The sequence below is a fragment of the Nothobranchius furzeri genome, chromosome 2 (genome assembly GCF_043380555.1).
Source record: "Nothobranchius furzeri strain GRZ-AD chromosome 2, NfurGRZ-RIMD1, whole genome shotgun sequence".
Lineage (NCBI taxonomy): Eukaryota > Metazoa > Chordata > Actinopteri > Cyprinodontiformes > Nothobranchiidae > Nothobranchius > Nothobranchius furzeri.
In genome coordinates this window covers 54,890,077-54,913,805 of record NC_091742.1, presented here as the reverse complement: position 1 = coordinate 54,913,805, position 23,729 = coordinate 54,890,077, and the positions used below count along the sequence as shown (strand labels likewise).

General features: G+C 41.6%; 1 protein-coding gene across 1 annotated transcript in view; it reads left to right on the top strand.

Annotated features, from left to right (window-relative positions):
* The window catches only part of ntn5 (netrin 5), a 29,102-nt gene extending 5,635 nt beyond the window's left edge, over positions 1 to 23,467 (top strand). Inside the window, exons 2-7 of the mRNA XM_015946867.3 lie at positions 1,320 to 2,788; positions 6,412 to 6,600; positions 10,666 to 10,815; positions 13,911 to 13,961; positions 21,614 to 21,694; positions 21,794 to 23,467. Of these exons, the coding sequence (XP_015802353.3) occupies positions 1,330 to 2,788; positions 6,412 to 6,600; positions 10,666 to 10,815; positions 13,911 to 13,961; positions 21,614 to 21,694; positions 21,794 to 22,362 (2,499 nt within the window). The 5' untranslated portion in view covers positions 1,320 to 1,329 and the 3' untranslated portion in view covers positions 22,363 to 23,467. The remainder of the gene's footprint in view (positions 1 to 1,319; positions 2,789 to 6,411; positions 6,601 to 10,665; positions 10,816 to 13,910; positions 13,962 to 21,613; positions 21,695 to 21,793) is intronic.
* Positions 23,468 to 23,729: the final 262 nt, after the last annotated feature.

Here is a 23,729-nt window from a genome sequence, read left to right as displayed (position 1 = left end):
TGGCAGCATTAGAAAAGAGAGCCGCCCGTCGGGCTTAAACTTTCCATTTTGTTCTCAACCGATGATTCAACCGGCTGCTTTTGCAATTGGAGGTCAGGATCGGAGAAGCTTGTCCACGGAAGCCGAGGGAACGTCACGACTAGCGTGCAGGCGGCTCAGAGTTGTGTGGTCCCTGAGGAAAGCTTCGAATTTCGACCGTTAGCTAATTGAGCAGGATGACGAGGCCGGAGAGGATCTCAGCCCCGTCCTCTCTTACGAGTTTGGTTTATGCTGCCCTGCTGACTTTGCTGTCAGTGTCAAACGCTTGTTAGGACATCATCAATCTCAGGGCAGTTAAGAATATTCCCAGAACAGAATGAAGGGGGCAGGTGATAAATGGTCAGAGACGAAGATGCGAAGGGAACGAGGTCTGAATATGAGGTGGGGAAACAGACATCGGATTCGATGCAAATATAAGAGAAAGAAATTCATAGAAGTAAAGCTGCATGGTGATGCTGTTTCTGCTCAAGAAACAAACAAAGATGAGACTGTTAGGGAAGTAAACTGCATTGCTCAGTTTGTCTTACTGGCAAAACGATTGCTTTCTACCAAGAAATCTTGGCAGAAACATAATTTACGGTCATCGCCAGTTGTAAGAGATAGAAAGGGATTCGTGCACAGTTTAGTGACACAAGCCTGCGTTTGTCTTCACTGCGGAAGCAGCAAAGCAGAGCTGAATCAAGCATGCATTTCAACTCATAAATCATTTCAAACCCTCCTAAAGCCTAATCTCCAACTCTTCTTCCTCCCTCCTGCCTCTCCGTTCTACCCTGTTTCCTCACGCCTTACATTTTGCACCATGACTAGACCCACCGCTCAGGCCTGCAGCACCAACCGAGGGTGAAACGATTGGAAAAGGGAGCAATAAACGTGATGGATGTAGGCCAATGCAGGGTTTAGCTCCAGCTGTCGGGCATGTTTTGTGTCATTTCAGACATACCTTACGGGGTGTGTGCCCTTCTTCACCCCAACTCTTCCACCACTCTTTGAGTTTGCAGGAATTTTTTCTAAGATTGATACGTTTTCAACGGTCAGTGACATTATGGGTTCAAATCAGCGGCTGGCACTATAACAAAAGCTGAGATTACATTTTTATGGGATGAGCTCTCTACTGGCCCATGGAAAGAGAGAAAGGTGCAGATGAAGTGAAGTGATGCTTTCATCTGTTTTCAATAAAGGCGCAGGCCGTCGTTTTTGGATTTTCTCCAAAGGTAGATCAAACAAATCAGCCGGTTTTCTTTGTGATTTTGCTAAAGATTGCTTTTTTTCTTCTCTTCTAGGCTCGATGACATGATGATCTTACCTTTATCCCTTCCTCCCTTCCACCCTCTCATTCCTGTTTTCCTCTTCCTCCTCCTCCTCCTCCTCCCTCCCTCTCGTCTCTCTACATTCTCCCACCCCCCCCTGAGTTGGACTTCACCTCATGAACCCTGCTACCACCCAGATGGCCGTCCTCGACATTGCCTGTCAGAGTTCATCAATGCTGCCTATGGGAACCCGGTCAATGCCAGCCACTCGCTACACGGTGACTCTCAAGGCAACATCACCACAGTGACAGACCTGAACAACCCTCATAACCTCACCTGTTGGAATGCACAGGCAGGGGCTTTTAAGGGGGATTGGGTCCTTACTCTACCACTGGGCCGCCGCTTTGAGATCACCTACATAAGTTTGCAGTTCTGTAACCAAGGGGAGCCATCAGACCCCATCTCCATCCTCAAATCCATGGATTATGGGCGTACCTGGAAGCCAATGCAGCACTACTCCAGTGATTGCCTCAGGGACTTTGGACTGCCCCCTCGGACCGTAGCCCAAACAAGACACCAAGAAACAGAGCCCCTCTGTTCAGACCCTAGACCTCTGCAGAGGCAACGGGGTGGCACGGTGCTTGCTTTTTCTACTCTGGATGGACGACCATCATCTCCTGACTATGATTACAGCCCAACCCTCCAAGATTGGGTTACAGCCACGGACATCCGAGTGGTCTTCCATCAAGTATCCAATGACATCACTGTGGGCAGCTCTGATAAAAGGGGAGATGCCCAATGGCTTGATGGTGCTCAGGATACCAAAGGAACTGGGGTTCTAAAGTGGAGATCTGAAAAAAAGGTCCACATTGGAGATCAGGGGGACGAATTGAACAAGGATAACACGCTGCGGTTTTTTGACAGGGGGACACACATCGCAGAGACAAATGGAAGGAATAAAGTAGAGCAGGCTGACAACAAGCAGCGTAGAAAGAACAATCGTAAAGGGTCTGATGAAGACAAAGATGGACACAATGTGACCAGCAAAGAAGAAGAGAGCAGTTTCAGCCTGGATTTATTTACTTCACCAAAAAAACAAGGGAAAAGCAGAGGGAGGGGTCGGAATAAGGAAAACAATTATTGGACCCCATGCCCTAATGGAGACTGTGGTTGGACGGTTGAAGGGCGAGGCAGGAGCAACAAGGGGCGGGAACTGAGGAAGAGGAGGAACAATAATTTAAACACAAGACAAAATGTTAGGAATTTGCAGGCCTATGCTTTTAGTTTTCCTCTCCGAGCTCCCGTAGCCATTTCTGACCTGCAAGTCGGAGGCAGATGTAAATGTAATGGGCACGCCTCAAGATGTCGCCGTGACGACACAGGTCGTGCAGTGTGTGTGTGCGAGCATCACACGGCAGGCCCAGACTGTGATGTTTGTGAGGATTTTTATTTTGACAGACCGTGGCATCGAGCTACGCCCACTCACCCAAACCCCTGTATCGGTGAGTCCTGCTCACTTTCAAACTTTAAGGCTGGGGTGTCAAAACTTGTTAACACGAGGGTCAAAATCCTCTAGTTAAAAGTCCTCGCCGGCCACAACAGTGTGATTTTTCTTATTTCCAAATTGCAACAACGACAGAACAAAAACAGTAAAAAGTGCCAATCCAGATCCTGCTAGAGGCAGAATTCTAACATTGTAGAAATTTAATTGGGGGCCACACAAAATTATTTGGAGGACCTCAAATGGCCCCTGGGCCACACTTTGGACATGGCTGTTTTATAGTAAAAATTTAATTGTACTTTCGTAGTTATTTCAGTTTGGGATATGTTTTTTGTGTCATTTTCTGTTAAAAATATTGTATTTGTTTAACAAGGATTTTCATACTTTGCTTAAAAGTTCCTGGGTTGTTTTTTTCCTCAAACCATTTAAAACATCCAAATACATATTTTTAAATATTATATAGCCTACTATAATTCAAATACATTTAGTCTTTAAACAGAAAATGCATAAAAACAAGGTTTTTAAGCTGAGCTGCATGTAAAAAGGTTTAACAAAACTGAGTATCGAGCCTAATTCCACCATCAACTCCTGAGACCTGAACCTGTATTTGATGTGATTTAAAAGAAAAAATACATAACTATTACAGAGTAGTCTACTCTCATTAACGGAAACAAAATTACAAATGTTAAAATAAAATAAATATTAAATTAAATTAAATTAAAAATTAAAATTAATTAAAATAAAATAAAATAACATTAAAAATTAGTCAAACTTCCTATAAAAATGCAAGAAAACAATTTTTTTTAACTTTAAGTCAATATTATGTGCCTATAAATAATAACAAAAAGGTCTAAGGTGAAGATAATAAAATGTTATAGTGCAAGGAGCCAATGTGCACATATGTGGACACAGGGCCCTAGGAGATTGACAGGTCTGACAGCAAATTTTGACCATTGGCTAGACGCTTAAGCAATGTTTCCCCAGATGATAAGTGATCAATGATCACTGTAACTTTACCAGAAATCAATTATGTGCAGTTTATGTATCTGGGGTTTACAAAAATGCTGATAAATACCTTACACCTTAGGTTTGCTAATCATTTCTACTTATTTCAAAATAATGTTTTTCACAAAAATGTTGTGTCATTATGTTGAACAACGCCATTGGTTTATTTTTGTTTTATTGGGGGGTTGGGGCGCAATCACATGATTACCTACCGTAAATGCTCAATTGATATTTAAAATAATTTAGTCTTTATGACGTTTATGTTATGCAGAGTTAGTATATGGTGACTAAAGTAGACAGCGTGTCAAAAGCTGTTTTCTAACGTGAGTGTTGATAGCATGGTTGTACACAAGCCAATTTATCCGTGTTTCACCATACACTGCACCCCACTGCCATCATAATCCGGTAGAAGAAAATTAGTCATCTATTTGCTAAAAATATAATTCCAACTCTAAACACATATAGTCCACCTGAGTGATACATTATTTTAAAACACATTTTTTAATTGAAGTTTACATGTAAATAAAAATATAGTTTTTACATCTAAAGATGATAAAAATACATTGGAAAGAAAAATATACTACTTGAGGTAATCAGAATTCATTCATGTAACATTTAAAATGTACTCATACTTTGTATCTGAATACACATTACAAATAAAGTAATTTATGTGTTCATATCTCAGCAGCAGCTTTGAAAGGTGCAGGGTTTTTATGATAAGGCATATGGCAAAATAATGAGCATGTCTACCAGCCTATTCTTTAAAGGTGGCTGTTTAAAGGCACAACGCGTAAGAATACAGAGAAATAACCACAAACAGTTGTGGAAGAAAGGTAACATTGTAACTGATGTCAGCCGTCTGGATGGTTGTCAGTTTTTCTTCTTTTAAAAAAGCTAAAGAGGGACGTAGTTACTGTTTACAATCAGTGATCCTGTGGGATTGCTATGCTGTCGCTGCAGCACCAGTATTTGTAATTTGACACCAGCAAGCACAAAGCTTCAGAGTTGTTTAAAGAACCGAAGCCAGTAAACAGGAGCAACCCAGAGGTTATTTCTTGTATCCCTGAGAAGCCACAGCATTTTTTTTATTTGCTCTAATATCAGGTGAAGCAGGTTCAAGGCTGACGTTGAGCTAACAATGCTAACAGTGAATTTGAAGCAAATTGTCAGCTTCACACAATTCTCAAGCTACTTTTTAATTACTACCAACTAGATCGGGGTGCCCAATCCTGGTCCTGGAGGGCCGGTATCTTGCATGTTTTAGTTTGAACTCTGTTTCAACACACCTGATTTCAATCCGCAGCTAATTAATAGGCGTCTGCAGAGCCTGATGAGCTGCTGCACAGGTGTTTCAACCACTGAATCAAGTCTGTTGGAGCAGAAAAAACACAAAACCTGCTGGATATCGGCCCTCCCGGACCAGGATTGGGCACGCCTGAACCAGATATTACAATGAAATGTATTTATGTACTTACGAACTTAATGTGTATGACTCGTCTTCACTCGTCATCTAGAACAGTGGTCACCAACTCCAGGCCTCAAGGGCTACCATCCTGCACAGCTGTTTCTTTGCTCCAACACAACTGATTGAAATTAATGAGTAATTAACAAGCATGTGCAGATTTACGCGTGGTAAGGAGCGGATTAAATGACTCCATTCAGGTGTGGCAGAGCAGGAAACAGAAAACTAGCATGATGGTAGCACTCGAGGACTGGAGCTGGGGACACCTGATCTAGAATCTTCTGGCTCTGATTTATAACTGACAACAGCCATGAAACTTGAGGAATTGTAGTGAGAGAGTTATTTGTGTGATCGGGAAATGCGGCAACAAAATTTGACCAAATGATGTAATTTTTACTTCATTTTTACACAATGCTAACCTAGCAAGACGGATGGCTATCCTATATATATATATATATATATATATATATATATATATATATATATATATATATATATATATATATATATATAGACTGGCCACAACCCCAGATAGAGCTTGTGGGGTGGAGCCTACGGTTGTCTTTCAATCTGTCTCCGCAACAAACTACGTAATGTACTCACCACTACGGATGTCAGTCAGCGAAGCAGTCTTCGAGGACTTAAGTACCTCTATCTGCTCTTGACTCAAACCCAAGTCTGAATAGTCCAACGTTGATGACCAGAGCCATTTCAAACAAGCCACCACCATCTTAGTTGTTCCGCTCTGTTGCAGGATCCTGCCTACCACACAGATAGAGAGCTCTGATCTGGACACCAAAATGATAGAGCGCTGTGATTGGCCTAACACAAAACTGATTGGGCTAATAGTAGACTTGCTGAGGCACCTTTAGAGTGTGGCTAGACCAACACTAAGAGTAAAAAATATTTCCCTTCAGCTACTCTCTGTCTAGATGTCTAAGCAAATATAATGCACCTTTAAACTGAAATGAACAATTTCAATTGAAAACGACTGAAAAAGAGTTGTATCCTCATTATTTTTAATATCCTCATCCTCAGTATTTCTCTGTTGTTTTTTTATGCCATGACATTAAAAATACACTAACAAAATGCCCTAAAAAATGAGTGCAAACACGATTTTCCTCTCTAATGTCAGCTATTTTCTTGTCATGTTTCAGCCTGTGAGTGTAACGGCCACTCAAACAAATGCCGTTTCAGCATGGAGGTGTTTCAGCAATCCGGTCGACGTAGTGGAGGTGTGTGCTTGAAGTGTCGCCACCACACAGCTGGACGCCACTGTCAGTACTGCCAGAATGGATACACCCGTGATCACAGCAAACCGCTGAACAACCGAAAAGCCTGCCAGCGTCAGTATATAGACGTGCATGCATTCGTGTGTGTTGTGTGATGGGTCAAAGCAAAAAAGCAAAGAGCAATAGTGCAATGTTTAAATGGCAGATTTCTCTGAATTTAGTAAGCAAAATAATGTAAATAAACACATCTACACAACTGTTAAGTGCACACAAAGTTGATCACTTTGTGATCGTCAAAGCGCAGCTTCACATCAGTGGAATAATGTGTTAGAGTAAAGCATGGCAGCTTATCAGAATCAGAGTGTCTTACTGTGGTTCCCAAAGTTGGGGTCAAGATCCTGCTGATGGTCACTCAGAACAACACAAGTAGCGTTGAATCCCAGAAATCAAAAGAAAATGAAAAAGCAATTCCTGAATGTATTTTTTTTGCCATAATTATTACAAATCTCAACTAATTGGTCTAAAATATAAATTCTTATTAGCTAAAGTAGTTTTCTTTATGTCCTGAAGCTTTTTAGGCGCTTGCATTTATAAATCACAGATATCTGGGGTCACATGTCTGAAGCGGACACGTTTTAGCCTGACAAGCCATCCTACATCCATTACAGGCCAAAAGTTTGGACACACCTTCTCATTCTGTGTGTTTTCTTTATCTTCATGACCATTTACATTGGCAGATTCTCATTGAAGGCATTACAACTATGAATGAACACATGAGGAGTTATGTACTTAACCCAAAAATGTGAAATAACAAAAAACATGTTTTATTTTCTAATTTTTTTCTAAACAGCCACCCTTTGCTCTGCTTACTGCTTTCTACACTCTTGGCATTCTCTTGATGAGCTTCTAGAGGAAGTCACCTGAAATGGTTTTCCAGCAGTCTTGAAGGAGTTCTCAGAGGTGTTTAGCACTTGTTGGTGCCTTTGTAAATGGTCATGAAAATAAAGAAAACACATTGAAAGAGAAGGTGTGTCCAAACCTTTGGCCTGTACTGTATCTTCCAAACTGTCTCCACATTCTTATGGGCAACGAACAACGTGACATACTCACCACTACTGATGTCAGTCAACAGGGCAGTCCCCCATACTCTGTTGAAGAAGACATAAATACATCCTTTTTCTAAATAAAGCACTTGCTGTTTAGTCAAAGTAAAGTCCAAATAGTCCAAAGTTGATGTCAAAGTCATATTAAACATGTGCCACCATCTTAGTTGTTCCACTCCGTTGCATCACCCCTTCCACCAAACCTAGAGAGTTCTATGATTGGCCTAACACAATGCTGCTCAGGCCAATGGTAGACCTGCTGAGGCTCTTATGGAGCATGGCTAGACTGAGTCCTTATACTTGATTTTTAATGATGCGTACACATGAATGAAAAGGCTGTCTCACGTAACTTGTGTTGATTTGAAGCGTCATTTGTGCACGTCCCTTAATATCAATGTGACACGTCCGCAAGTTTCTATATACGAGTAACCAGTAGGTGGAGTTGACAAAACGAGTGACACACATTCGCCATGGTCACTCCACCTCTGGTTTAGAGGTCTTACATATCATCTACGATACCACCACTGTCTTTTTTTCTGCCATGATCTTAAAATTAACAAGTTACTGATTTCTTCTATTAACGCCATGCTGGTTATACCCAAAAACCCAAAAATGTGCCCCCCTAGTGAAATCATCCAGTACTACATGCAGTACAGCAGCATGTATGTGAACAAAGGCCTTCTGCCAGCGTAAATGGGAGGTCATATATTCTAGGCCTAAGTCTCCATCTTTTGTAATGGATAAAACAGTTTCCTGACTAAAAGCAAGTTTAATAAACGCACTAAAATCAAAACATGGCAGCACCTATAAACACAACCTTTTACTTTTACTTATAAACAAAGGACGTAGGTGGAGACAATTACTTTAGTTGACGGTTTGGACGTGCAAAAGCCTTTATTTTGTGGCAGAGGACAGCTATTCCTGTCAGCACACACAAAAAAACCCAACCACTAATCTGCTGCCTGTATCCCCATCGTTACCACTGGCTGGTATCTGCATCGACCCTTGACCTTTGACTGGTCACGTATAACTCTGACACTGACATGCTCATGTGGAGGCATGACCTGATGTATCCAAAGTTAACAGTCCTCTGAGGTTGACACGTGTGCAGGGATGGAAAAAGCTCATACCTGTCATGGTCTGCGTTCTGCGTCTCCCTCATGTGTCTCCTTGTGTTCTCCATCCCTCTCCAGGTTCCCCTTATGTGTCTCCTTGTGCTTCTCATGTGCCTCCATGTGTTCCCCAGCCCACTCCAGGTTTTTTCCCTTTGGTGTTCCCCCAGGTTTCAGTGTCCCTGTGGTTCCCCAGCCCCCACCAGGCTCCCTAGGTTTCCCTCACGTTTTCCCTTAGTCACCTCACTTATCATTAGTCTTCTGTTAGTGTTGTTTATCTAGTCAGTTTTCTCCCTTTAGTTCATTTTGCTCCCTTCCCCATTGTTAGGCCTGGTTTCCTCCCCTGCTCCGTTGTGCTCCTCCTCTCTGTTTTTTAGTCCCACCTGTGCACAATTCCCTAATCACCCAACCCTTGTGTATATAACCCTGTCTGCGTCTCAATGTGTTGTTGGCCCGTTGTTCGTGTCAGCGTTGTTTAGTCCCCCCTCCTTCATGGTCTCTAGGTTATTTGGCTTCGCACCCTGCTTGGATTTTATTTATTTTTTCATCCTAATAAAGGGATGTTTTCTTTCACATCCGCTCCTGCTTCGTGTCGTTCTGGGTATCTGCATTTTGGGTCCAACTCCCCTGGCTCTCAGCGTGACAATACCCTCAATTTCTCACTTTTTATGTACAAAGCAGCTTAAATGCTTGATGGATTTTATTGTAACTTTTTAAAAAACACGCTGCATTTCTCAGAGTAATCAAGTGGCAACATTATTCTTCATTTTCTCCAGTCAGGCTGTTTGGATTCATCGTAAAGATCTGTGTAAATATTATGCCAGAGCTGCTGAAGTGTGCTTTCCTTTAGCCATCTCTCATTTAGATATATCCTGTGATAGAGGTGGGATGTAATGTGGTTTTCCATGAAAACTGTGACAAATCTGAGCAGTTATTATCCTGCTGCAACGTGGCCAAAGGACATAAATTGGTTTGTGTCAAAGCATTTTTCTTCATTTGGCTGAAGGTTGTTCATGGTCTCTAAACAGGCAGCAGCAAAGCGGTTTCATTCTGGTGATTTTATTGTTGTTGTTTCCCCTCATGGAGGAATCTGTCTTCGTTTACTCATCGGAGCAGCTACAAAATAGATTCACTGGGATGCCTGGGAAACACTTTGTCTTACTCAAGGACAAACATTAAGGATGAACGCCTGCTGTCATTAAGGATTACACTCCGGGGGCCTGCCTGTCATACAAATAGTTCATTTTATCTCATGTTCTGTGTCTTTTATTACTTATTTCTACCATCTGCCACCACTTAGTCATATCTGTAATAGATAGTTTGTTCTCATTATCTTAGCATTACAACGTCAATATTTGGGTTTAATCTAATTGGTTTTAACTGAATTAAAAAAAACTATAATATAGTGTGGATGAAGCATATTTTCCTTTGCCTGCCCAAAATATTCCATTTACAGATGCTGCCATGCTGTACTTGGAGCTAGTCTGTGTGCTCGGTACATGAGGCTGATCGTGTTTCTGTGCTTTTATGAGCAAAAAATATTAATTAAATCTAATTTTACTAGAAAAAGCAAAGGTAAGAACTACCTAAATGAACGGAGATCCACACCTCAAAAATATATGCACTTTTTTTAATCGGGAGAATGCCCCATTCGTTTACATGGAAAGAGCGGGACTTAAATCTTTTACTGCAGCCAGCCACTAGGGGGCATTTGTTATTAGCATTTTTAGCTTCAAATCTCACTTAATTTTACTCTCTCTTGGTTTAATAAATGTCAGTGGTCCATAGATAAAGTTGAAATTACTGCTGTGAACAAATTTTAACTCTTCATCGAGAAACAATCGCACCATTTGACCTGAAGCTATTGGAAAAAGCTTGTTTTCTAACACTCAACATGCTGCAAAAACATCAATGCAAAACATCAGACATCAATACACTATTTATTTTGAAATTTATTTCCTCAGCATGTCAGTGCCATCCTTTGGGGGCAGTTGGACGCTGGTGCAACCAAACATCGGGTCAATGTCTGTGTCGAGAAGGAGTGACCGGTCTCCGGTGTAACCGCTGTGCACCAGGATACGAACAGGGGAAGTCCCCTCTGAGGCCGTGCGTAAGTAAGTTCACCACATAAATTAAAACCTCTCGTAAAAACATTAATATTGACATGTTGGCTGTAATATTAGTTTTCTAAGTGACCTACAGTACGCGTCTTTTCTGAACTTTATTATAGGGAGCATAAGTCTCATCCCCTTCCGGTTGGCTCATGGGTCCCCAGAAAATTCATGGACATCGTGTGCAAAATCCACATGACAAGCGGAGTTATAAAATAGCGTTTTTAGCCCCATTGACTTGCATTCGTTTTTTCTTTCTACCGGGGATCCATGGTCAGGAAGTAGATGGGTGTGACGTAGGCTCTCATAGAGGATAATTTTTTAAATTCTGTAAATTTTTTGTCAAGGAAACTCCATAAACCCTTGTCAGTGAAAACCAAATATATTTTCATTGGCTTAAGTAACCTTCTCTGGCTTTAATAGTTTATGTCAGACTGATAAAGTTCCCTCTAATTTTTCCTTCAGCTTCATTTGCTCATGAATGGTTTAAATCCTTTGTATGAAGCCCTTTAAGCCTTTTATCATCTAGATGCTTGATATTAAAGGAGCTGCTGCTCTTCAAGCTAATTTAGCTCCGTCATTCATCATGTCTCCTTTTCATCATCCCTGGAGACGGTTTCCACAGCAGCGTTAACACGAGCTGCCCGATACAAGAAGCGCTCATCTCACGCTGGTCACAGATCAGTGTCAGATCAAAAGGATTGCTGCCAACTCCCATCTCTGCCTGCCCAGCACCAAAAAAATGTGCCATAAGCATTAATCCACATGCACAGTCCCAACTAATCGCGCGAGTGCCGACAACTACATGGGCAGTGTTGCTTTGTAAGTCACAATCAGGTGATGTAGGGAGCCAGAAGTAGGCAGCTTGACACCTGTTGCACGGCTCAAAATGCCGCCATCGCAGGGCTGAGACTCATAACTCTCTCAGTGAAAGGAGTGAGTGAAAGAAAACCTTGTTTGTTTTTACTGCCAGACCATCACAGGCTATGTATAGAATCCTTCTGCCCCCTCCACCACCTCCAACACTTCTAATCCTCTGCTTTCCGACAGACCAGCAGCAAGGCAGCAGACAAGCTAAAATATTCTGCCCCAAGCTAAATAGACTTAACAATAAATCAAGTTCTGTTTTACACTTTGACCATATTTGGAAGTTCACAAAATTCTAGTCATCTTTATAATTTGGTTTTATATACTGACACAATTTGTTACATTTAGTTAATGGACAGCTAAAAGAAGAGAAACTTAGCACTCAAGCAGCTAATAGAAGTTAGCTTGCTTGCTAGGTTATTGATTATGATGTATGGGGAAAAACTGATACTTGAACGTGCAAAAGTTCAGACATAAGTCAACAAGTATAACTGTTTTGGAGATGAAAAAGGATTGTGGTGTATTTTTACTTTTCTTACTCAGAAAAATGTCAGCAGGGGCGGATTTAGCAATTTGGGAGCCCAAGGCAAACACAGACACGAGGCCCCCTTACACGAAATTTTCGACAATCTTATCTTTAACTGGATTTGCGAAACTCTCCCCTCTTCTGACATGAGTTATTTTCCCTTTTTATTAGTCTTCCTCTTTTTTCCCTGTCTTTGCCTCCCTTTGAGCGCTTTCAATATTTGCTCTGCTTTTTTCTTCCTGTCAGTGCTCCTGTGCTTTTGCCTTTCTTTTCTTTTCTTTTCTTCTATTTTCTATTTTGGTCTATGTTTTCCTCCCTTTAAACATTTTCCACTGTCTTTCTTTTCTGCTTCCTTTTGATGTTTACATAGAAAAACGACGTCACTTTCGGAAGTGAAGATGAAAGCCTTTTTAAAGCAAGCTGCTTCTTTCTCTTATTCGAGCCAGTATGTTAACTCCATTTCATGCTTAATGTTTTGACTATCGCTTCGAGTTTGCTACGAACGCTCCTGCCTCTCTTCTTCTTCTTCTTCTTCTTCTGCTTTCTCTTCTTATTCTTATTTGTGGTTTTACAGCATTTGGCAGACAACAATTTGATGCATTACTGCCACCAACTGGGTTGGAGTGGAATGACTACCAATTTCTTTCTGTTTGTGCATCGGCGTCTTAAAGGAATAGTCCATTGTGATATTAACAGAGGGGTGCCAGCAGTCGGGGCTAGCCCCCCCCCCCCCCCCCCAACATAAGGGGGCCCCAGGCGGCCGCCAAACTATGCCTAAAGGTAAAACTGCCACTGAATGTCATGTACTGTAGGTCTACGTGGAGGGACAAGGAATTCAGCTTGTACTGCAACCAGCCTCTAGAGGGTGTTTCAGTTCCTTCTGGATTAACCTTCCATTGTTAGGGAATGGTCCATGTGCATGGATTACTATACTTGGTCTGAGCGTTTTGGTTTCTAGATTTAGTCCAGAATGGGTGCCAACCTCAAGATGACAAAAAACCAAAAAACAAACAAAAACAAAAAAACAAATCTGTTGTAGTTTCATTGATGTGTAAATCGCTGCCATTAAGAGAGTTCAATATTCATAAAGGAACCTTTTATAAGATCCACAAAGTAAAGTATAATTGTCTAATTTTGATCACTTGCATGCAAAGTACTGAAAAGATTTTAGTGCAAGTACATACAAAAGATATACCGTCTCCCAGTATTTTATGTCTGGTATCACTGGCCCAGTTAACTCTAACAGGACATGGAAGCAGGATGAACAGCTTGTAAGGTGAAACTGTCACAAACACACACTTTTACAAGAGACCTGGATCATTTGTGCACACCTACCCAAGTCATGATTTTCCTTTCTGTTCCATACTTGTACAAGTGAGGGGAGGGGACTAACTTTACTACAGTCTGTTTAATGTTTGAGATAAAGCCATCCAAGAAGTGAAGGCTTTACCTTATTAAAATGACCAAAATGAAAGTTTATGTCTGTGTTTGTGCTGGACCAACCTGTTTCTACACCATAAAAGGATCACACACTCAGCCTGCCTGACATTTGCTTATCTTCTGTGCGGGCATGTCCGTGTACCATGAGGCGTCCAAACACAACACCTATAAAACACACAAGTGCAATACACTGACAGCCCGTGTAGGTAGCCTGAGGTTTTACTGTGCAGCAGACACCTGTTTGAAAGTGTGTTTATACTTGCAGGAATTCAGGAGGTTGCTCCAACCCCGGTGTACCAACCTCAGTACAGCATTGGTGAGTCAGTTCTCCTGTTTTTGGATCATCCGTGCAAGTTATCTATGGTTTGATGCAGCGTTTAGTTGGGTCACAATTTAGTAGTCAGAGTTCTATCAGTTTGAATCGATGGCAAAAGGACTTCTGGAAAAGATTTTCCTTCTTAACCTTGGAGCTGTCTTCTATGGTTACCGTCACAGTACATGAAGACCTTGCTATGACACAGTCAGCCAGACTGTGGGTGGTCTTCACAGAGTCTTGGCAAGGTCTTCAGGCACAGATTCAAGATACAGTGGATTGTCCATCACACATGTGGTGGATGGTGACAGGTCCACAATGGTTTTGATTATAAAACCTCCATAGTTATGTCATGGTGCTTTATTATTGCGGTAGCAGCGTTTCGGGATCATAGGGTTAGGGACACATTGGGCTCCTGGCTAGGATATAATATTCTTCTTGAGGGTGCATCGTTTTACCATTGAAGGGTCTAGTACAATGTTGTCGGATCTTGGTTGTCATGGTCCATGATGCAGCGTGATTTAGACAACTCTCTTCCTCAACACATACAAAACTACGTGATCAGAACTCTAGGGCTTAAAGTGGGTTGGCGTGGACTATTACTCAGTACCAAACATTAAAATGTTACTTCTGGACTATTTTTTGCTTACTGTGCACACCTCTACTTTTCCCGAGCATGTATAGGTTTAAATCAGTCCGTCTCTCAGTCCTGCCCAACACCCTTGCTCTGACAGAAGTGCATTGAGGTGTACACCAGTAATTGTTGCTTTCCACTGAAGCTGGTTTTACAAAACAATGCCGTCAATGTGCCACAACGCCGTGGCAGTATTAGGGAGCCTTAGGTCATTTCTAGGTGGTCAGACCGTGGCGGGAATGTGGTGCAACCATGTCATCTTTTTATAAAAGATTAGGCAATGGCGGCATAAAGGAGGTATGGGGTGGTCTCTGCGCTGCCGCGGACTTCTGTTCGTCTTGGACAACTTGCTTTTTATTGTGATGGAAGCCACAACCGTTACAGTTTCTCAAATGCTAAAACACATTTCACAAACGTTTCCTCCATGTTCCCCAATGTCTAAACACAACACCCTTTTCTAAAACCATAAACACAACCACACCTTCTCACTTCAAAACTCATACTTTAACACCAAAAGAGCAGCTCAAAGCTTTAAAAAATGTAAACACTATACACATTACACACTACAGCAAAACAATTGAAAACACAATGCTCAATTTGTTAGAAGGTTCTTTGTTTCATAACTGCCAATTTGCCCATTTTTAGAAACTTTACAGTTACGGATCTTCTTAGATCTCTGCAGAGGATTAGGTATTTAGATTTGTGAGTTTCATATGAAGAGTATAAATCTATAGAAAATTCTGCATGTACACTACTGTAACACAACTCAATGCAAAAACAGAATCTATTGCACACAACAGTGCTCTTGAAAACAGGAACAGTGTGAATTTTTTATTTTATTTACTTTATTCACAACACACACACCACAATCACTGTGCGACATCATGTCGCTGAGCTGCATGGGGCCACATCACCTCATCCACATCACAGGCTATATTGTCTCTTGCCAGGCACCGCAGGAAACACGCCCTGGAATGGCGAATCGATCCTTGTAAGGCCGCCACTGGGATGTCACCACAGGCCAGCTCCATTGCCCTTAGGAGGTTCTCTCTAGTGTATGATTGTCCTTCATAAACCTTCCATCTCCACGATGAGAAGAGCTCCTCTATAGGGTTCAGGAAAGGGGAGTAGGGTGGCAGACAGACGTTTGAAAAGTGGTTACTGTTGGTGGTGAACCACTCTGATTTGGTTTGTTCTGTGGAAGCGGACATTGTCCCAAATGATCACATAAATGTGTTGTGCGGGCCCAGGAGGACGTCTTTAAGCTCCTTTAGGAAGGCGAGGAGGTGTTGTAAGATCCAAGGACAGCATGCTGGTGGACAAGCCCCTCCGAACCCATGGCCGCACAAAGAGTAATATTACCCCCCCACCCCACCCCCACCCCCCACCCCACCCCCCACCCCCATTGGCCAGGAACCTCAGTGATGGCTCTTTGGCCAATGATGTTACGGCCTCTTTGCCTTCGTTTCTGCAGGTTGAAGCCAGCCTCATCCAGGAAGAGGTACTCATGAGGTCTGGCCATTGCGTCCAACTGTAATATCCTCTGTGAAAATGTGAAAGTGCACAGGTGTTCAGAACAACAGTCAATCAGGTAGCACAGTATTGTCCAAAACTAATGTAGGCCACTGAGCAACACAGTATATCCACTAACTGTGTTGTGAACATGGATGTATACTTACTTGCACATACTCGTAACGTAGGTCTTTGTGTCGCGCAGAGTTGCGCTCAAAGGGAACCCTATAGACCTGTTTCATCCGCATCTTTTGGTGCCGGAGAACTCGGTCTATTGTGGCCAAGCTGACATCATCAATGCTCTCAAAGTTGACATTATCAGCAATGACTTTGTCTCGGATCTCCCTGAGTCTGATGAGGTTGTTCTCACGAACCATATCCACAATGATAGTTTCTTGTGCCGCTGTAAATATGGCAACCCTCCCACCTCAATGTGGCATTCTTTCAACTCTAAAGAAAGAAACGTGTGTTGTCATTTGACATGTTTTACAATAACAACTGATTTGAAACCAATATACTACTTTCACAGGCTTGTAAAACTGTATTGTGACAAAGAAAGCAATAGAGTACAATACCTGTTGTGTTGTCTGAAAGCCCTGATAATGGTGGCCATGGTGAACCTACTCAGGTTTGGACAGACTCTTAGTCCTGCTTCTGCAATTGTCGTGCCATGGACAAAGACATGGTCAATGACTGTTGCTCGCATCTCTTCCGTAATGATGGTGCGAGGTTGTCTTGCTCTCCATCCTGGACATTCTTCCCTTGTTGGCCTCCTCCTCTTCTTCCTCTGATTTGAACTCATCTTCCTCATTGGCCTGCTCCTCTTCTTCTTCTTCTTCTTCTTCCTTTCCGGTTAAATGGCGGGTGGCAACCAACTTAAGGTGCATTACCGCCACCTACTGTGCAGGAGTGTGAGTCAGAGCGAGGAGAGAAAAAATATATCTATATATCTATCTATATATCTATATATATATATATATATATATATATCTATATATATCTATCTATATATATCTATCTATATATATCTATCTATATATATATATCTATCTATCTATCTATATATATCTATATCTATATATATATCTATATCTATATCTATATCTATATATAGATATATATAGATAGATATATATATCTATATATATAGATCTAGTCCGATTTCTCTTTCTTTCCTTTTTTTTCTTTTCAGTACCTCAGACTTTACAGAGGGAACTGACCTTTGTTTACTACAATTTTTCTTTTCGTGAGGAAAATTTAACATCCATCTCTCCTGAACTTCTTCAAACTATCTATCTATCTATCTATCTATCTATCTATATATATATATATAAAACTAAAAAAAAACTAAATTCTACTAAATACCTTAATTTTCCTAAGAAACTCTAGCACCAACTTATAATTGGACCCACTGCCATTCAACAACGTTCTCAAATTCCAAATGCCACATCCTTTATCTTTCAACCTATCCATAAATTCACCCCTAATTACATCAAACTTACTACAAAAACAAAAAACATGTTCTACCATTTCCTGTTCTGTCCCACAATCACAAAAACCTGTTTGATGTTTTCCCAAAATATGCAAAGTGCTGTTCAATCCCGAATGTCCTAATCTCAATCTCGTTATTATTGTTTGTTCCCTATTATGTAACTCCTTAAACGACCTTTTACCTACTACGTTCTGTATATTAAATAAATGTCGGCCCTTTTTATCCCTTACCCACATGTCCTGCCATTCATTCATAATTCTATCCTTAATCATTGACTTTACTTCGTTACTGCTAAAAGGGATCGGTTTCACTACTTCTAACTTTACTGCTTGCTTTGCGTAATAATCTGCTAATTCATTACCTTCTATCCCCCTGTGCGCCGGTACCCACATAAATCTTATTTCAATCCCTAAGGCACACAACCGAAATAGGCATTCAAATATTTCTAGAAAAATATCAACTCTATTTTCATTACTTCTTGAATGAAGTGCCAACAAAACTGATAAAGAATCCGTAAACATTATACAATTTCTAAATCTATGCTGCTCAATCCAATCCAAACAAAAATAAATCGCCAGCATTTCAAATGTAAAAACTGACATACCATCTGGAGTTCTAATTTTCACCCCTTTACCCACCACCGGAATATAGAAAGAACAACCCGTCCTCCCACTCACAGAGTCTTTCGATCCATCTGTAAAGACTGGTATACAATTTCTATGAACACTATTTAACCTATCATTCAAAATACTATCCCAATTACCTTTGACCTTAGTCATACACATCATATTTTTAAGATAAAAGTCAATATCACACCTAGGAAAAAGCCAATATGGAGTCACTAAACATAAAAACTTATTTACAAATGCAGTACCAGTTAAGATATAACCTTCTGCTAATGTGGTTGCTTTCTCAAGCACGCAATCACCACGCCCAAACCCATATTCCCCATACAAAGACAATACATCTTTAACCAAATGGTCATCCCGTGAACATCCTTGAATACTAGCCCAAATAGTACAGTAAATTTTTCTTAAACCTCAGTCCTATTGGCGTTTCTCCCATTTCAACTTGCAGAGACGCTACAGGTCTGCTCCTCTTCTTCCATGGCCAGCTCTTCTCCCTCCTCTGACTCGAATGCCTTTTCCCCTGACTCTGCCTTCATCCATTGTGTTTGTTTGGAATCTTCAGCAAACTGTGCACTCTGAACTTGCTTTTATACATGTGGTCACAGCATTAGCAACAAGTGTCTTCAATTTTGAGTCGTTGTGTGTAATGAATGATGACAGGTGTGTTCATTGTGTTCAATTAGTGCTGACTGTGGCAAGCATTTGGCATCACATGAGCTTTCATTTGAGAATATGAGCAGAGTTATTTTGCAACTTGTGTTTTAGCAAGGAAAAATGTGTTTAGATTTATGAGAACGGAGGATTGTGTTTTATGAATTGTGTCTTCATGTGAAATGCCTTAATGATGTTGGAAAATGATGGCTAGATTTAGTAAACGTGTCTAGACAACTGGTCATTTGGTTTCGAGAATTGTCTTTTGTGTTTTAGCATTTGAGAAAAACTAAGTTATTTTTAAACAAGCTGCTCCTAAAGATTAGGGTTAGGGTCCTCCACAGTCCCGGAGAGGAGCTCTGCAGCGCTTCAGTTTACCGTCTCAGCTGATGTAGTTCAAAAAGCAAAACTTACGGCCTGTGTTTACTTTCATGTTCAATATAGTTGCCGGCAGGAGCTCGGCAGCAACCTCCAACGTGATTGTGAAACCTCCCTCTTTTGAGCCAAGTTGAAATCGTCATTTACAAGACAGACAATATTACTAGTAAGCGAGGCGGAACGAATGCCACAAAATTCATGCACGGCCATGCCGGCACGGTGCGTTTATAAGACACACGGTTGCGGTAATTTTATGCTGATTTTCCGGCGCGGTGTGTTTTGTAAAAAGGGCTTGAAAGTACTGGGTAATTCAGCCTTAGTGTGTGTAGATGCAAGCTGGTGCAATCCATCACTAGGAAAAAGGAAGCTAAAGTTGGCCTTTGGAAGAGACAACTAGCTAACATACAGGTGAAACTCCTAAAATTAGAATATCGTACAACAGTTAATTTAGTTCAATGAAAGCCAAAGGAGCCCAAAACAAGTGCTGAGCACAAACGCATGATTATACTTTATCAGCCTTGTTTTACAGATTTCATGTGACTGTGATTTCATTCTAATCGTCTGAGATTTTGAATTTGGAGTTTTCATCAGCTCTAAGCCATGATGACATTGTGAACATGTAAAGAGTTTATCTCCTATACATCAGTTTCAGTTGACTTGAATTACTGAAATAAAGAAGCTTTAGCACATACTCTAATTTTTTGAGTTTCACCCATATCGCTGGAAGGAACATGAGGTGTATAGACAACATATCCAGCTAGACAGGAGGAGGCATCCAACGGGAGGATGCACGAGGATGACGACGGCCACACGGCTATGGCGACACCTACCCTGACCTGAATTAGATACAGTAACATGTTTAAAATATGTGTCAGGATGTGTGTGGAGCGAGGTGCAATCATTGCTCAGGGGTATCCAATCCTAACCATAGAAGCATGTTTTAGTTATTTCTTGCTCATCTGTGTTAAGGGGCCCTAGTAGAAACCAGGTTTGTCAAATCAAAGACGTTACACTCATACATATTTAAAGATACGACTCTTATAAACATGCTTGGGTTTAGTCATCTGTTTGGTGAGGATCATGAAGCACCTGTCTGATTTATATTGTTGTCGTAGACATGAATTATATTTTGGCTCGAGTGTCGACAACATTGCAGTTTTTCTCAGTTGCTGAAGCACAATTCCTGAAACCTTGCTCCCTTTTCTCAAAACATCAAACACAAAACCATCAGCTTCAAGCACGATTTACAAAACCTCTCATTCCTCTTGCGAAATCAAACTTTCACCTCAAAACAGTTTTAACTGTGCTCAAAATCAAACACTACTCTCAAATCATAAACAAATTACTGAAACTTACACACACCATCAAGCAGTCAGTAAACAATACACCAAAAAATAGAAAGCACAAAGTTCAGGGCCATACAATTTGTTTATTGTACCACATACAGCCTGCAGTCCATTGTGCTACAGTGTTCAATGACAGTAAAAAAAAAAATACATGAAATGAAAAACATCAAAGGACTAAACATGTCATCAATGGACCTCTTCTTGTCTGTGGGCTGGGTCAGGCCACAGCACTTCATCGACATCACATGTAATATTTTCCCTCCTGAGGCTCAAACTGGGTTGCTCTCTATGTCCTGCTTCCCTCGTTGTCAGCCCACGGACAACAACATGGTCTATGGTTGTTGCTCAATTTCCACTCTTTGTCTTTCTCTTCCTCTTCATCCTCCTCTTTCTCTTTCTTGCCCTCCTCCTCATCCCCCACCTCTCACCTGTCCTCGTCCTCTCACATGAATTTTTCTATCCGTTGTCACTTCCTCATTCCCACCTTCAACAACCTGTTTGCTCTCTGAACTTGCTTTTATTGGTTTTCACATCATTTGAAACAAGTGAAATCTGTTTTGACTGATTGTGTTCAATCAATGACATTGGTGCTCTTGTTATGGGTAAATGTGCCACTTGTGTTTACCGTTATGGACGACATGTACATTAGAGTGCAGAATGTGTTTAAGAATGAGAATGCGTTTAGAGTTTTGCTAAACCGTGTGAAATGGTTCAAGGTTTTAACAACAGGCTCAACAGTTGAGTTTAAGCAACTGAGAACTTTCTTCAGTCAACGGATTTTATTGTTTTAGCAACTGAGAAAAACTGCAAATCATTAATGAGTGCTGGCTACAGATAGGCTAGCTAACCACCTCCTCCTAGTGGCAGCTGGAAGAAAGTCCCACTTGCTGCAACAGATCCTGTGTTTGTCGGAGGATGGCATGATGGCAACCACAAGCAGCCATATTGTAGTAAAGAGAGAAGACGTGTGCTATGAAACTCTCATTTGCTGCTTCTGTTCTTGTTCCATGTAGCGGAGGAGTGTGTGTCTTACTGCCAGCCATCACAGGTCAAAGTCACAATGAACCTGGAGACTTATTGTCTCAAGGATTATGGTTGGTGTCAAATTTTTCTCATTTTACTTTTCTCTTCAGAAATATTTGCTGCTTTAATTTGAACTAGAAATTAATATAGAAATGTGCTTGTTTTGTCAGTGCTGAAGGTGCAGGTTAAGGGGATGGAGCGTTCGGGTCCCTGGTGGCAGTTTTCCATTTCCATCCAAACTGTCTTCCGAACAGGATCCAACTCCCGTCTCCGCCGCGGGCCCCAGTCCCTCTGGGTCCCCGACCGAGACCTAAGCTGCGGTTGCCCTGCCCTCCACGTGGGTCGGACGTTCCTCCTGATCGGCACTGAGGCAGGGGAGCGGGGCTGGGGCCCAGAGGAGAGCCGTCTGGTGGCGGACCGCTCCACCCTGGCCCTCCAGTGGCGGGAACATTGGAGCCCTAAACTCAGGGGCTTCCGGGGGCAGGACAAAAGGGGCCGCTGCCCCCCTCAAACCCCAAGCAGCCACCATCATGGCAGGCAGCACACAAAGACCCAGGCTGGATACGTCCCCCCTCACCTGCTGACTGATTCCAGTCCTCACCATGGCCACTCGGAGAATGTGGGTCCGACTGGAACCCCAGAGGAGTCACAGGAACTGTCACTTCACCCTAAATCCACAGAAACACCCCCTTCTACTACCCCCACGCTGGTGTGTTCCACTCCAGACCCCCAAAAATAATTAAAACCAACCACAAGAAGAAAATATTTAAGGACAACTCTCATCTAAGACAGACTTTCTTTGGGGGGGGGGGGGGGGGGGGCAGAATTTTCTTACATTTTTGAAAGTTTTAGAGGAAAAATCCTGGTTTTGAAATTTGATCGGTCACTCTCAGTTTAACATGCAGGCTAAATGTGAAAATTGTCTTCTGCTGCTTTTTTTCTGCATTAGCAGCTGATTGAAAATAGACGAGGAAGCTGTCGGATTATAAAAGCCTGTGAAATCTGCATGTCATAATGTTAAATTAACATTTATGGACTGTTGTTGTTTTTGTTTTAGGGTCCAGGAGAGCGCAGAGTTCGTCTTGGTTAATAAACGCTAACTGTTAGCATCAGCAACACAGCAGAACTCCTCCAGGATTGTGTTATTTGTGGAGATAAAACATCAATGTCAGATATCAAATTGAGTCAGTGGTAGAGTCATGTGGCTGTTAGCCAATCAGAGGAGTGATGTCAGAATATCAGGAAATAAGACTCCAGATCCTGCCGTGTTCCGCTCCCCTCTCCTCTGATCAACGTCTACTTCCTGAAACAGGAGCGCCAGAGCCTTTTTCTAACAAAGTTCAACTCACAAGGCAGGGGTGGTGAACCCTGGTCCATCGAGGGCCACTGTACAGCATACTTTAGTTCCAACCCTGCTTCAACACACCTGATTTCAATCAGCAGGTGATTAACAGGCTTCTGCAGAGCCTGATGAGCTGCAGAACAGGTGAATCAACCACTGAATCAGAAGTGTTGCAGCAGGGTTCCCCACGCCTGTCCTAAGACATTTGTTTATGCTAGAAATGTGTTGACAAAATGAATGAATTTGGTCTTCAAACATCTGTTTGACTTTCCAGCTATGATTCTTAGAGAATTATCACTCACTGAGCTCTGGAAGAGTCATGGTAAAGTTTTCCACCAACAGTAACAGAGATATTTAATACGAGTGTTCGAATTTTAATCATTTAAAGAAGAAATTTAGAAAATAAAATACCTTAAAAGATGTGGAGCATTAAATTGTAGGAAAAGAATTTGCAGGTTTACCGTGGCTCGGATGAGAACAAATAAAGTTTTAAGCTTTTGGATTTCTATTGTATACATTTTTTTATCTTAGTGTAGCTTGATGTAAAATAATTGGTCGGCCAGAAGCTTCTTCTTTCTGATTCTTCTGGTTATTCGTCATTGTTTTGCATTTTTTTCACACTGTTTCACTATAAGGGAGATTTCTGTTCCTTAATGAGCAGCTGAGACCAAAACAACTCCAGCCCGGTTTTCTACCCAAAGAGGAATGCTCGAGACCAGATACAGATCTAAAAAGCATCCCTCTGACCCATCGTCGTGACTCCC